At 40.0% G+C, this 15,980-nt stretch overlaps 1 protein-coding gene across 5 annotated transcripts in view; it reads right to left on the bottom strand.

Moving 5' to 3' along the window:
* Positions 1 to 331: 331 nt before the first annotated feature.
* The window catches only part of LOC120790844 (pre-B-cell leukemia transcription factor 1), a 59,594-nt gene continuing 43,945 nt past the window's right edge, over positions 332 to 15,980 (bottom strand). Inside the window, exons 3-10 of one of the 5 annotated variants that reach the window (XM_040128758.1) lie at positions 14,416 to 14,660; positions 12,598 to 12,788; positions 10,346 to 10,481; positions 9,375 to 9,434; positions 8,641 to 8,800; positions 6,962 to 7,074; positions 5,660 to 5,749; positions 332 to 3,283 (exon numbers count right to left, since the gene is read on the bottom strand). In XM_040128758.1, coding sequence (XP_039984692.1) covers positions 3,191 to 3,283; positions 5,660 to 5,749; positions 6,962 to 7,074; positions 8,641 to 8,800; positions 9,375 to 9,434; positions 10,346 to 10,481; positions 12,598 to 12,788; positions 14,416 to 14,660 — 1,088 coding nt within the window. In that variant the 3' untranslated portion in view covers positions 332 to 3,190. The remainder of the gene's footprint in view (positions 3,284 to 5,659; positions 5,750 to 6,961; positions 7,075 to 8,640; positions 8,801 to 9,374; positions 9,435 to 10,345; positions 10,482 to 12,597; positions 12,789 to 14,415; positions 14,661 to 15,980) is intronic. The other 4 variants (XM_040128759.1, XM_040128760.1, XM_040128763.1 and 1 more) reach the window with 4 other exon arrangements.

Raw genomic sequence — 15,980 nt, 5'->3', positions numbered from 1 at the left:
CTGTAGGAGAAACCACACGCAAGTTTGTGGTAGAAACGAGGCACATGAAAACTTGACATGAAAAATGACATCAAAACTGCAAATTATGCAACAAAAGAAACTATTTATTTGGGATACGCATTGCCAGTACAAATTAAGAGACCATAAAACCTACACCTTTCAGCTATTTTTCTCCACAGAAAACAGGTTTTAAATTGGAATTAAAAAGACAATAGTTTTCCATTTGATATCTTTTTACATACGCAGAGATCTTAAAAGTTAAAACCTGTCAAGAAAAAGGCTCCACGATTTCACTCTGAAATCCTTATAAAAAAGAAGTTAACATTCAAAACACTGCAGTACGTTATTTTATTGAAGAACAAAAAGACATGCAACAAATAAAACATTTTATGTTTTACAAATTGTTCATTTTTCTTTTCATGTCTCTTTTCCTTTTATATTCAAAAACTAAAAAGCATCATTACATGAAGCTTCGATAATATTCGACAGGCAATGTGAAAAGTAGAGTTAAGCCTTTTTTTAAGGGGGGGAAAAAACAATCCTTGTGTTTGCCTTGCATGGCCGGTGCTGTCAATTCACTCCAATGACTTCTGAAGACTCCACTGAGGCAGGGTCTGTGTATCACTTCAACGGTGCTGGGCCCCTCGACTTTAAGACTGAGCATGTGAGCTGAGGACGAGCCGCTCTTAATGATCCAAATGAGTTTGTTTGGTATAATCATGCTGTGGCTGACTTCCACACTGTAGCTCCGAAACATCCACGATTTCATGCATTTGTAATAAATACAAACACACTGACAACTGCTAAAAAACTCTTGGGGTTTTCAGGTTGTTTTGTGACTGGTTGGGACCTCAGGACTGAATTTTTGTTTTCTGAGAGTGTTCAGTTGCGTTACAAACAATGCCAGAGGGCAATGTTAACACTAACTTTTCACGTCACCTTCATTTGGACAGTAGCTATCTTGGAGGCAGGCTTATGTCGGTGATCTAGTAATAATAAGAAGGATTTCACCCTAAATCCAACAGGAACTCCACCAGGCTGTGATCAAATGGCTACTGTCCAAGTTCAAAGATGTAAAAGAAGAGTAAAGGTGCATATCTACATACTGTATATAGAGCTTTTTTTTTAGCTAATTCACATATAATGGTAGCATAAAAAAGAAAAAGTCCTGTAGCAAAGCAAAATAATATGAAAAAATGATGAGTTATTCACATAATGGAGACATAAAAATATATCCAAACATCATCTGGATTTGTGTGCCATCAGGGTATTTTTTCCATTTAATTTATATAAACACTAATGTATTCCAACTGCATTTTTTGGCTTTGAATACAGTGTACTAGAGCATTATGAGCTGCTCACTAGTACCATAGATAATAAAATCCTATGAAAAGAGGAGAAAGAAAATGTTGATAAAGCTGATCCCAATGTAAGACGATAAAAATTCTGCCATTTTTTGGTATCAAAGTATGTAAATGCTGATATCTCATGAGGACTACTGTAATCATGTATACATGTCAGACCACATACTACACTGTACATACAACAAAGGTCACAAATCTAATTTCACATTTTGGATTGGTTTGTGTTGTTGGACGCAGTGTTTTAGTGTCATTTTAAAACAAAGCAAAAAGTGTTCTATTTCAAACATTCTCTCTAATGTTATCAGAGAACAGGGGGTTACGGGAACTTCAAGTTGTTCAGCTCTGAATGCATATGCCGTTATATTTGGGACTCAGTTCTGAGCATGCGATGGGAGATTTTGAGCACGGAGAAAGATTTTTTTTCCTTGCACACGATGTGTACTTTGTAGAAAAATTCTTATCGAGAGGAATAAGTCAATTTAACACGAAAAACGGTTCCGTGTGCAAAACGTCCAATCGCATTCTCAGAAACAAGACACCAATGTAATTTCATAAATGAAAAGTGAGCGTCAAGTCAGAGAAAAGACAAACAGTGTGTTAAATTCCAATGCTATGATACCTTGAAATCAGAATTAAAATTTTGTTTTGGATTTGGTTACCAGCGGTATTTGGCTATATTGATCTCACTGATATACACTGACGATGTCGGGTGCTGTACTGTACGTACACTCTGTTTCTTCCATTTATATGACTACTATAATTATATCTTAAAATTTCCTCTGTATTGTTTTCTCTTCGACTTTCACAAAAGTTACCCTTAGAGTTAAATCATTAGGTGTTATTGTGCTTTAATACATATTGACGTGCCATAATTGCTGCTAATGCTGTCATTGATTCAGGCTTTCTGGTTGATTTTTCTTTGAATATTGTTGAGGCAGCCGATGCGTGTGACAGAACTACAACTCTCTTTGTACGTTGCACTCAATTTGTTAATTGATGGCGTAAAAATTGTGAATTCTTTGTGTTTTTGTACTGCATCTGAGCAGAAAACCTACTACTCTGGCAATAAAATATAAAATGCCTTATATTTCGCTGTCTGTTGAAGAAGTTCTGAATACAAACAATATTAATTGAGGCTGAATACTTGGATCTTACCTGACTAATATTACTGGACTAACATATTAATACCTCACAAAGTATGGCATGAAAAATGAAAGGACATGACATAAAAACATGTGATTTAACATTATCAAAATTCACCTCCAGGGTTGAACTTTGGCACTATAGATAAACCAAAAAATCTGTGAGTACAAATAAAGAAGGAGGTGTAATGACAGGGCATGGTGTGGTGTACAGTAAAATTCCATTAATTATAAAAATTCGTAAAACCGAAGCATTTGAAAGGTTGTTTGCTCTGTTGTTGTTTCGAATAGAGGTAGTGTGAAAGCATTTCAATTTACAAGACGTGGGGCAATATTCTGCTAACTGTGCCTAATGTGTGAATATATAATGTAAGAGAAATACGATGAGGCAACATGGACATCAAGTGGAAACTGTACAAACTGTGAGTGGATATGAGTCCCCTACGCAGGCTGCTAACGGTGCGGCGGTGGTCCAAACAGGAAAAGTGAAATTTTTGTCCGTAATGGTGAAAACGTCATCCAAGACCCCCCCCAAAAAAAATGTGTCCCGCAGTGTGACTACATACAGTACGTCACGTTCAGTCCCAGTGGGGTCAGGGGTTAAGTTTTGGGAGATATGGCTGGGGGTGGGCAGTGGTGGAGGAAAGAGGGTAGCAGGGGACAGAGGGGCGAAGGGGTGGAGGATCAGTTGGAGGTGTCAGAGTGAACGCTTCCGGGTCCTTCTGTAGGTGAAGTCACTGATGAGGGGGTCGGAGCATCCTGCCAGCCACCATTTGCCTGGGAGAAATAAATACAGAGTAACAGTTAGGGGGGGAGGGGGGTCTACTGTTTTCATATTCATTACTCAATGTAGCTGGGCCAAAGACAGAGAGGTACAATGAATGGAAGTCCTGAGGGCAAGGTAGTGTATGAACGCAGCTTGGAATGCTGGGATACTTGACTTATTCGCCATACAGTTGCACACAGCCTTAAGCCAAATAGCCTCCTGGACTGGAGGGAAAGCTAACCTAGCTCAAATTACAGCTAATATTTCAGAAGAAGACTGACATAAAATGAATAAAGTCATGTTTTCAACCAAGCACAAATGGAGGGAATTACAGTCCGTACCCCATCACACGCTGCACACTCAAATTCATTTAATGAAGAAGACAAACACAGGAAAGGCAAGTCGTACAAGATTTTGTCTGTCATTTAAAGTAATATGAATAATATGTAAACTGTATGAAAAGACCTCTGAAACAAAACAAGTCCAATCAGTGTCATATGCTCTAATTATGACCCTGACAGCTGGAATTATCATACAACAAGAGCAGTGGAGGGCCGTTCCGCTACCAGAGACAGGCCTGTTAACGTGCGTTTAGGATATTAATAGTAAATTTGAAGCCATCGGAAAAACTGGATATGGTCCTCGACAGCCTTTCATTTCAAAGCCTGTTATTTAAGGCAGCAAACAGCAGAGTGAAATCAAAAGTAGAGAGGTCAGATTGTAGAATGGCTGACTTTGGTGATGCTGTCTGTCCCAAGATTGTAATTATAGCTGTAATCACCCACAGCACGCATTATGTATCCCCTCAGTCACTATCCAGTCTTTTTTGATTAATTTCATTTTTTAATTCCGATAACGTTTTTTACTTTAACTTTAACTTATTCCGCTCTTCATTTATAAATCTTTCTTTGGATGTCTGAAAATTGTTTGTTTCTTTACAGGGTTGTGCATTTATTTAATTAACAACAAATATCTGCTTCAGTGTCGAGACCCCACATGCGGGTTGTAGGAGACTTATAAGGCTGACGGATTGGCATTTTTTAGATATATTTTTAGTTTTAAAAAACAAACAAACAAAAAAAAACTGTAACTCCTGTAGTATAATCAATTTGGACCTCCTCTTTGCTCTGAATTTTCGGTGCTAAAACAGGCCAGATATGGCTGATGAACTATATTGTACTCTACACAAGATTAACAACAAAAAATACCATCTCTTGCGAAAATATTTTATCAAACAAAACTGCAGTGCACGTATTATAGTAAAAAAGATAAGTGAAGAGGCAAAAATTCCGAACTTACTACCCTTAGCTACATAAATCACAGGCAAAAAGCCTGGAAGACAGATATCCTGCTCTTACATTATGCATTGCAGGGCTTCTTTATAGGGTATAAAAGTGAATAACACAGCATATTGTGGCAGTGTAAGATGTGGTAGAGCAAGCAGGCGTCCAAGGAGAACCGTATCTGTGAGGTCAAAGGACTGAGAAAGAACAGGGCCTGAATACGTTAGCGGCCTCTCAGGGTTAGCACAGCTGGCTGTGGGATGCGCTCGGAGCAGCCAGAAAGCCTATTTGAATACACATACATGTTTTTATATGGGAGACATTTCATCTGATTATCATATGGCCACTGAGGCACGACAACGACAGCGGAGGAACCCAGCCGCGGCTGTGACTGTCCTCGTCCTCTCAGCGCGGCTCGCTGTCAGGGCCATTAGTATGGCAGGAACATGATCTGAGCAATGCGCTTGGATTGCTGTCCTAAGTCCACACTCTGCTCTCCTTGTGTCTGTCTTATCGATTTTCCCCTTTACGACACGGCTTGTCGCTGTGAATTTCCCTACTGTTTGCAGCCGCCAGCTAGCAAACCCCCAACCACCCCCCCTCCACAACCCCCACTTCTTTACCTGAACTCTGCTGCAAAAATAAGACAAACACGAGGGGAACACAACCCTGTGGCACATGAGGAGTTGTTTCCAGTGGCGTGAGGTTTTATTTTTAGCGGGACAGCAGCATTGTCTCCCGGGAGGCTCTAATGGGAGCTTCTGGCCCCAGGGCTGCTAATCACGGGTCAGGTGGTCAGAGGGATTTAAAGTCCAGTGCAGGAGGTGTCACCTGTTTGTGCAGTTTGCTCACGGCTGACCATACGGGGCTGCAGGTTCTACGATAGACCTGATTGTACATGACAGACTCAGACGGTGGCTCTGCATGTGCGTGGCCAGCCCCATTCCTGCATACGCTGAGCAGTGTACTGCCCATGGCACAAGCGATACAGAACCAATCAACAAGGTGACCAGAGCAGAGCAGAGACAAGTCCAACTAAGTGGCATTCTGAGCCCTATGGCTTTGAAATAATTGGTAGGGAGAGAAAGAAAAAAAAATCCTTACATTGATGCCCTGTGGACTGTACATCTGGTTGGCTGTGAGTCCTTCACTGTATCCGCCTGTCTGACTGATAACATGGCGAAGGGTATCCACCTGAAACATTCAGAAACAATAAACAAAGCAAGGTCAGAGTCAACACAAGAGATGCACAAGAAAAAAGAGAGACGGATGACAAGACAACAAGAGAGACAAAAAGAGCACATTTCTGCAAGTATATCCTTGGAGAGGACAAGGTCCAATCAAACAAAAAGGAAATTCAGGAAAAAACAAGTTCTGCTTCTTGTTGGTTGAGATTAAAAAACTGTTCACATGGTAAACATGGCACGTGACAAATATTCTGACCTTGAGACTGTGAAAAATCTCTATAGTGGGGCCAGTACAAGCCTGTATAGTCCTTTTTCACAACAGACATTTTGACTTTTCATCACAGAAAAAGCACAGGTATAATTAATAACATTAGTAATCAGATTGTTCTATCATGTTCCAAGTAAGCCAGTGGATTTCGGACTGTAGGGTTGGTTCCCCTTTGGGGGACATAAAAGTACTGCAATGCGAGTTCACAATTTTTACTGGAAAAGAAGCTTAATCTGTTTCATCTGGGAACAATAAACAAACAGGAGCACTTTTGTGCTAGCAAGGCTGGCAATATTTAGGTTAGCAAGACATTTTCAAACAGCAAAATGAAATGTTAAGTACTTCACTCATCAAGAAAACTTGGCAGATAAAGCTGAAATCAAGAAAACATGATTCTGCATTCATGCAATTTTGGCAGAATGAAAAAATCAGGAAAACCCCTGCTTTTCTGATGTGGGAGCATTCACATACTGTTCCAAGACGGTTACCAACATTGCTAGCCTTGTTATCACGCCATATTCAGTAAATAGCCTAAATGATCTTTAATGTTTTAATAAGTTACATTTGAACCAGATACTCACAAACATTGTATAGCTCCTTTATAATTAGCTGATTCGACTGAATTAGAGTTAATATTGGATTTCATTTTTATTTAGGTGCCGCTGATGGTGGATTTGCAGCCATTTTGTCACACTGTAGATTGTTCCACCAGGCAAACGCTAATATATAGGGCTGTTGGAATTTCCTGATATTTTACAATTACAACTATGAAGCTGTCATTTTTTCCTACTTGGGGCTCGCTGTCTGAACAATATAACGTGATTGTGGCATTAGTCTAATTACTTTTCTTAGTTACACCTGTGTATTTCAAAAACTCCATTGAGAAAAAGGTCTGTTGGAAAGGGAGCGAGCCTGTCCCTGTAGTATCTACTGTGCTGCTAAGGGCCCTACCTGTGACTGTACGTTGGCTCCCACCTGAGCCCCCTGGTACGAGTCCCCATTGAGAGACTGCACGCTCATGAACAAGTCCCCGGAGTTTGACATGTTAAAAGAGCCAGCAGAACCTGAAAGGAGACAGGGAGCAGTCGAATCACAGAGAGACAGAGAGCAAGCAGGCCAAGCAAGTAGGCCCGTCCAGGCAACAGCCTGGAGGAGCACCATGCAGTTAGCTAGCAGCCAGACAGGCGGCGTTAGATCAGAGGAACGGATCTAAGATGAAACTTATTGACACAAGAGGACAGAAAAGCTGCAGCTGTAACCCAACATAAGAGGTGCTTGTGTCGAGTATAAGTTTTTACCAGCAAACATACAAATAAGCAAGTAATTTGCATATTAGTACTCTTGAGAGGTTATTAATGGATAACTCTAAAACCAGGAAGAGGAACGGAAAAAGCATTCCACTATTATGAGAAATGCACCTGCATGCTGTTTTATCCAGAGTCAAATACAAGTTAAAGTACAGAGTATGATTAGGATGTGTTTAGCCTAACGTTAGCTTATTACTGGAAGCAGTGGGAAACTGTTATCGTAGCCCCTGCAAAAATGAAAAAACACTCCAGCAACAAACTATCTTGGGGGGGGGGGGTTGGATTAATTTGGTGACTACTTGGTTAAACAGTATATAAAATAGAAAAGGGACAGATTTTTAATGGCTTAAGGGTACATATTTTACTTTTTATAGGTGTAAAATTGCTATTTCCCCCTCCTTGTAAGGCTAAACGCAAGTCAGATAGCATATACAGACAGTTCTCAAAATACTGGATAGTAGTTTTAAAAGATACGTCTGGCATTACTCTGTATTTTATATTACTTTATTTATTACCTTTTTTACTAATTAATTACCAAAACTATCTGTGTGTTTGTCTCAATACTTTCTGACTCCCCTGTCTGTGGCACTGACTCTGTTCCTACCAATGATGTAAATCTTTGAAAATGGGGGACTTTTTTCATCCAGGGATTGATACACATTTGGTGCTCTACACAGTATTTACAGAATCAGGACGGCGTATATGGAAAAACTCAATATTATATTAATAACTACAGCGTGTGTGTGTGCGTGTGTGTGTGTGTGTGTGTGTGTGTGTGTGTGTGTGTTTAATAGTTTTTGGACAACAATAGAGATAGGTATATCAAGCTTTGGTTACATACACAATATGTGTTAGTGGGATCTATTCATTGTTGGTTTTGCCTTTTTACACAACTAGTTGACAAAAATCAAAAATATAGAATATCACCAGACTTGTGGAGTAGAACATAATGAGTACAGATTTAATTAGTCATACATGAAGCATATTGATGAATTCAGATGAAGACAAAAGGACAGTCAGAATATGGAGACTTGGCATGGTTGGCTAAACTCTGACACAGCTTTGCTTTAGAAGGGTAGTTGTACTTGTAAAGGAGAGAAGTTTAACCTGTTCAATATAATTACGGTGCATTACCTGGTGATAGGTTCCTTGTACAAGAACTGCCTTTTTGCTACTCCTAATTCTTTCATTCCTTAAATATCACCAGCACCAGTATTTAATAGCCTCAAATTGATGATCTGCCATAGTTGCTTAGTTGTAGTAATGCACAGAGAGGAGGTACATGTCTAATAGCTGAGCAGAGCCAGGGACTTCCTGTCTCACCTGCAGAGTTTGGAGTTGAGGGTGAATTTGCTTGGCTTCCATGTGAGGATGCATTAGCCGCATTCACGGCAGTTCTCGCAGCGTACATGTTGGCTTCTTCTTGGAACTTACCAATGTTTTTCTTGTATCTGATTCTTTTATTCCCAAACCAGTTGGAAACCTGAGCAGACAAACAAGAGAATGTAGTTTAATTCACATGAAATCTTAACATACAGAGCATCTCAGAGAAATCATGGTAGTGTTTGGCTCGCTTGACCTTAATGGCACATGTAACACTGCAGAGAGCTTCTGTCAGAGGTAGGCGCTACATAGACTGGTGCTGTGAATCTGCATTAGTGCCAGAATGGAATGATTGCCAATAACAGTCTCATTATGTCACCATGACTGCAGCTATCATCAGAACTCACGCAAGCACCAATCAGTCAACATCCGCTAACACCCATTACGGCTAATGGACTCCCAGATGAAGCCACGGGGGTAATCCCAGTGCTAATGATAAACAACATTAAAATGAAAACCAAATCAATCCTGCAAAGTTTCCAATACACAGAGTAGGTAAACATTCTCCTTTATTATGGCCAAGAAACGGAAACTCTACAAATCATTCAGCCGCTGAGCAGCTTCCACAATCAGGCCCAGATGCATCCTCAAATCATTTGGTAGAAATTAATGAAACCAATTGAGAAAACAATCCATTCCCAAATGATGGATTCAAAACACAAACTGCTGTTTACCTTGGCGTTGTCATTGCTTTCCTTATTATCAATTCTCACAGGATAGAAACAACTTGGGCGCTAGAATGCAAAGATGAAAAAACAAGGTGCCAAAATATTTTACTTTTGACTTGTAAGCATCACTGGAACCAACATCTCAATGTTTTTCAATGTTGGTTAAGGTAGTATAAGATTTTCTAGTTATTTATCATTACACTGCTCATGCCCTCAAAGACTGCAGTGCTAATTTTCACTACGTGAGGGCTTTGCTAATTACTTCTATATAAAGTTTAAACCACAAGTTTCAGAGTTGATAAACCTGTTAACCTTTTGTTTTTTATCAGTCAATTAAAAGTTTTGTCAATAACTTCAAAAAATAATGACAAATGCCAATCACAAGTAACCAGAGCTCAAAGTTTTATTTTTGATCAGTAACAAAAAAAACCCATACATTTTTATAACAATATGAAACAAGGTAAAGGAAATTAAATACTATATCTTTTATTAAATTTTAAATTATTAAAACAACTGATTACATTTATATCCATTGTGTCCATTTTTGTGTCACAATTCACAGACGTACTTTTACTGGACGTTGTATATTCTGGTTGTTGTATATTATATTGTATAAAATTTGATTCGCTATATGAAGAGATAAGAACTATGACATTAGTGTTTTCTTTATCTTGTATTACTTCAGTAGAAACACGGTCACTGGTCAAAAATAGCTTAGTCTGGTTTGATTTATGAGACTACAAACTTATGACATGGCATATTTATACTTTGAGTCCTTTGTTGTCTCAATGAAAGGTACTGCTAAAAGATTAGAGGACCTGTCTGTACTCATGACAGTCAAAAACGTATTATTAGGTTACTTGCCAAGATGCTTACAGTTGCTTCTTCAGAATAAAAGTCGAGTTTGTCTCACTGCTCTGTGTAAAGTAGTTTTCCTACAGGTGGTGTGGTGTGGGTGGCAGTGATCTGTGGTGTACCTGGGCCACTGTGATGGCGCACTTCTTTGCCAACTCTTCTTTAGCCTCTTCGCTGGGGTAGGGGTTACTGAGGTGTGAGTAGAAATACTCGTTCAGGATTTCTGTTGCCTGCTTGTTGAAGTTTCGTCTTTTTCGTCTGCAAGGAGAGCAAGAGTTAAAAAAAGAATTGAACCCAGTTTATGTCAGTCATAACAACATAGGAATGCATGAATTCAGCCACAAAGCTGGACTCATCTGTAAACATGGCCTTCACTCATGCTCCAAAAGTGACATTTTGGCAGTCTGACTTTGCTAAACATTTAACTCAAGCCCAGAACTCAAGATGTTAGCTTGACTGTATACCAGTCTTCAAATGATGTGGTCTCTTTAGGTCTCAGTGGTCTTGCTTTGGTCGAACCTCAGCCACACTAAAAACTTTCAATTTAGCTACATTTTTACTGTGAGACACTTTGTCAGGACTCCAGAGAACAATTTGGCCCAGAATTGATTCACTTCAGCTCTATTTATGAGCTACTGAAAAAAGCACTAGCAGAAGCAACAATAGCACATAGAAGGTCATAATAATGAAGTCAATATCTACTATTAATTGTTGACGGATCATAAAGATTCACAGCCTGTATGTTAATATAAAAAAGGTTTAATAGCAATGTGTGCAAACTAGATATTCTGATATATGGAAATTATGTTTTTTTAAAGTATGAACCGAGTAAAGAATTAGTTTTTGATAAAAGATGGCAAAAACTATTTGTACAGTATCAAACCTCAATACTATTTCAGTATCAAGTACAGAAGGTTGACTGGCTTGATTTGTGATCATGTGTACTCGATAGTTGCTGATTTAAATCCTAACTTTGACAATTTTAAAATGTATTTTAGCTGCTTTTGCTCACACAAAAGGAAAAATATCTGGTTATTTAGCTGCTAAAAGCTCCACTGTGTCCATCATCTAGTTGCTAACTTCGTCTGTCTGCTGTTGGGTGCTGTGTAGGTAGTCTACAGTGGGTGTATTGGAGCTTCTTCACAGAAATAGCTGCACGCTGCGTCCGGAAATAAGGCTGACCAGGGCAGTGAGCCTGAACCAAAACATTAAAGTTGTAGGCCATAAAACCAAAACAATGAACTGAAAGATGCTAAAATGTTCCATAGAGCTTAGAGGAACTGCAGAGTTCGTTGATATACATGGTCGTGACTTCCATTAATAAAAAAAAAAATTAAAAGCTTTAAAAGCAAGTTGGTTTTGGTACTAAAACTAAAAAAATATTACCCCCCTTTTTGTTGTAGAATAAGTTTGACTTGTATGCAGATAATACAGTAAAACCTCAATATCCCAGGATGTTAAAAATGCATGGCAGCACAGAAACAAAGCTTAATTGATCAAACAAGAAATACCACTACATATTTTTCAAGGTGTGTATAAGAAAATGAACCCTGCAAAAAAACCCAAATACAACACCATAAGGCAGACAGATATCAAATGCTGATGCCCATGAGTTGACTGACCCTCTATATTCTGCACCTTATCAGGTCATGTCTGCATGTGCCACATCTAAAGAAGGCTTTGCATAAGCTGGAGGGGAACCCTGTAAAATCTCTTTGCATGTATCCACCGGTGAGGAGATTTGTTCTAAAATCTCTGTCCCACACTCCAAAAGCCAGCTTGAGAATATGTAAATGTGCACAGCATGGGCTCCAGCAGCCAGTAGATTAATCAGCAGAGCTGAGCATGGTAGTGCCTCTCAACCAGTGAAAGCTTTCCTCTTCCTCTCCCTTCCCCTCGCTGCAGCACCACCACAATCATTTGCAAGAGAATGGATAGGGAGCTTTGTAAGGGAGCGCATGCTTCATTTAAATGTTATGCCTCCAACTCAGACTTTGAGTGAGATTTATCCTTGGAGAAATGTATGCAAATCCAAAGCACGCATCAAAAGGAACAAGCGATTACATTAAAAAAGGGAAATGGCGTTGTGGAGCACGCAGGGAACTCTTATTGGCCAGTGTTACTGGGTGTGCTGGTCCAAATGGCATCCGTAGATGCAAACCGGCCCAGTGTGTGTGGTAAGTTGCAAAACAGCATGTGACAACATGCTTGTAGCATGATAGGCCTCCTACATCAGCCATTCATATGGATATGAGGCTGAGAGGGAAGCACATGATGAGGTATTTAAAATGTTGGTAAATTGGGAGGTTATTTGGAGCATGGAGCGTAGTACAGTGCATGGTTTCAACAGACACATGTATACAAGGACACACACCTGGCATCAAGGAAGCGGGAGCGCAGGATCATGACGGCCTCGCAGGTGCTCTGTTTGAGCTGCATCTGGATGGAGCTGAACTTGCGGTGGATGATGCTCACCATGCGTTCGATCTCTTTGGGTGAGATTGGCCGTGTGCGTGACTGCTCCCGCAGCAGGTTCATCACATGAGTGGTGAACTCGTTACATGCCTGTAGGGAGAATACGCGCAGAGGAATGAGTCAAAAAGGCACCAAAACACTTCCCCTAAGGTCAATAAACCTGTGAATAGGACCTTGATTTGTCAACACAGCCATCGCAAGTGCACCATTACAGAAAGCCACGTCTGCAAACACACAGGGTAAATGCAGTATTTAAAATCCACAGATGAAGGAAGTCTAAAAAAATTAAAATCCAACTCTTTGCTTAATGTAGTTCGGGGGCCAGCTTTCTCATACAGCCAAGGGGGAATATAAGCGCTGATATATTTCATATTTAATGGAAGTGGTGATGGCAGTATGTTGAGAGGAACCAATGACAGCTGTTCCCTTCTCAGACACACACTTTCAGAGCATAGCCACCCTGAGAGACAAACATGCCACAACGTTTCATTCATTCCCCCTGTGTGACACCAGGCGTGAATCTGCCACGATATTACACTCCGACTCTGTGTCTCTTACTGCCGTCTCTTCTTCATTTCTTCTCCTCCTGTCGATCTCTCTCTGGATTTAGCTGTGTCAGGCTATGTCTGTGTCTGTCTATCCACGTGTTCATCTGTCTTACTCACATTCTTCTGAAAGGGATGCTATTGTCTTGAAATGCATTGGTTATCAAGGCAATGAGAGGAAATAGCCCCCCCGCCCCAACAGACTTTCAAGACTATACTTGGATTACACACAGACACACAACATACTGCATATGATGGATGATGCCGGGGTGAAAACCATCTAAAGTGAATACTTACTACCAGTGATTTATATTGACGAAATATTTTGAATCTACAAGGGCTGCCACCTGATTTAAGGCTTTGTCTGCCACGGCGAAGAATAAAAGCCTGGATTAAAGAGTTCAGGAGAGCAAATGAGAAGTGGGCAGCTAAGCAATGATGAACAGTCTGTGAAATCCATGTTGACACAGCCGTGGACTCTGTGTTGTGACTACATCTTTTGGTTGTGTATCATGAAATGCCTAGAGTGGTGTCAAGTACTGGCAAATCACCTGATTATTGCTGATCGACGAATTGAACACGTGTCCGAGTGGTTGACCGTGAAGTCAACAAACATGAAGTGATGTAGTAAAATACACTGATTTGGGGAAAATCCACGGATTTTACACAATATCAGTTGATTTATTTTATTTCATTTTTGCTTTCTCACACTCATATCAAGTATTGGTGGAGAGCAACCCCACGCTTTACCAGTCTATTGTTTTACATGTTGTTATCTTTTTCTAATGGACTGTGTCTTGATGTTGTATTCTGTGAACTCAGCCCATGAATTGTATTGTGTCTTTTGTGGCTCTGAATGCACAAATAATCCTAGAAGTGCGGAAACAACAAGCTGATCAATCAATTAGTCGGCTGACAGAAAATTATTCACTAATACTTGTGATAATCAGTTGCTTGTTTAAATTATTTATGAAGTAGAAATGTCACAGACATTTGCTATTTACAGCCTAGCAAATGTAAGGATTTGCAGCTTTTCTCTCTTTTATATCATTGTATATTTTAATTAATTTGAGGATACCAACGTGTGTTCTGTTGAATTTCAAACAGCATGTGGCGAGACAAAAACAGATATCTGGTGTTCTTATGCCCAGTCAGGTCTATAATCTTCTCACCTGTTCGTACTTCTCTAGCTCTGTGTGGTAGATCTGTCTGATCTGGGACAGCTTGGCTCTGTAGTCGGAGTGCTCCGCGGAGTTGTCCGCCCCCGCTCCTCCTGAGGCTGCCGCTGCAGCCGCCGCTGCTGCAGAGCCTCCGCCTTTCTCTGGACCAGATACACCCTCTGCCAGCAGCATGTTGTCCAGCCGCATGAGCTGGGGATCCGGGGGCTCCTCCTCCTGAGCGCCGCGAATACTCAGCACTACAATGACAGGAGAAGGTCAGAGGTCAGTCATAAAGGTCACACCTACAGTGGCGTGATGCACCGTAACAAGCTGTCAGCCGCGGAGCCTGACTACACAGCTGACACCGCTGAGCTGCACCCACACGTCCACCAGCTCATTGTGAGTGATACAGCATGTTGTAACAAAGAGTGTGAAGTGTGCGGACAAGTCATCCACCTCAATAAAGGAGACAGCTAAATGAAACCAAAACTGATTAGCTTACCCCTTGTTAAATGAAAGTGTCTTTGCACTCTGGTGTGAAAAGGGATTCAAAGCTTTAAAGATCGGTATTTACTTTTGCTTCTTTCTCTCAGTTATCTTTGATATTCAAACACCCTAACAGATAATATTTTTAGACACTTTCAGACCTGTGGTTTTGTTTAGAAGAGATTTCAGTCTCCTCAACTCCCTCCAGAAAACCCAGTTTGACACTTTTCAAGAAATTAATGCTAGCAACAAAACTGCTGGGTCTGTGCTGTATGGCTGTATTACAGGACTCTCCAGCTCACAGCACTAGACAGGAGATCTGATGATGATGAGTAGGAAGAAGTTCAGACTTAAGAATTGCATATTTTGGAGTAAAAACAGATTGGCTAAGATTAAATCAGATATTGACCCTTTTTGGAATAGATGCAGGCAGATCCCAGCCTCATTATTACATACGTTTTGCCTTTAACCAAATATGTTTTCTTTCTGGAAATCTATCTTTAATTCCCTGTCCATAGCACCAGGATCATTAATGAACCCACAGTAATCACAGAAAAAAAATAACTTTTTTGATAACTGATTAATCATTTAAGTAATTTATCAAGCAAAAATGCCCACCATTTGTAAATTGAATACCTTTGGGTTTTAGACTCATGGTCACTAAAAATGAGCAATTGGTGACATCACCTTGGGCTTGAGGAAATTTTAATGGATATTTTTCACTATTTTCTGACATTTTATACAGTCAGCAATTCATCATTTCATTGAGAAATGACTCAGCAGAATACTTGATAATGAAAATAATCATTAGTTGCAGATTAAATGAATGACCTTCCTGTCGAAAGATAAGGTATGTAGGGATGACAGGGTAGAGAAATTTTTATTTGTTAGGGAATCTCTAGCTCTCGCGTGCCTTCTCTTAGTTCTGTTGGGATCAATTTTCTTTGTCTCTTCATTTCTCTCATTCCCATCTCCTTCAGTATTATTAATGCTGTCATTGCCTTTTATTGTTTCTTTCTTACTGTATTTTTTAAACTGCCGGTGTTGTAACCTTTGCTGTTTTTTTGGCTGTTTCGTCAGATCATTTCATT

Source organism: Xiphias gladius, chromosome 6, assembly GCF_016859285.1.
Source record: "Xiphias gladius isolate SHS-SW01 ecotype Sanya breed wild chromosome 6, ASM1685928v1, whole genome shotgun sequence".
NCBI classification, from domain to species: Eukaryota; Metazoa; Chordata; class Actinopteri; order Istiophoriformes; family Xiphiidae; genus Xiphias; species Xiphias gladius.
Note: the sequence above shows the minus strand (reverse complement) of the source record. Positions and strands in the feature narration are given on the sequence as shown.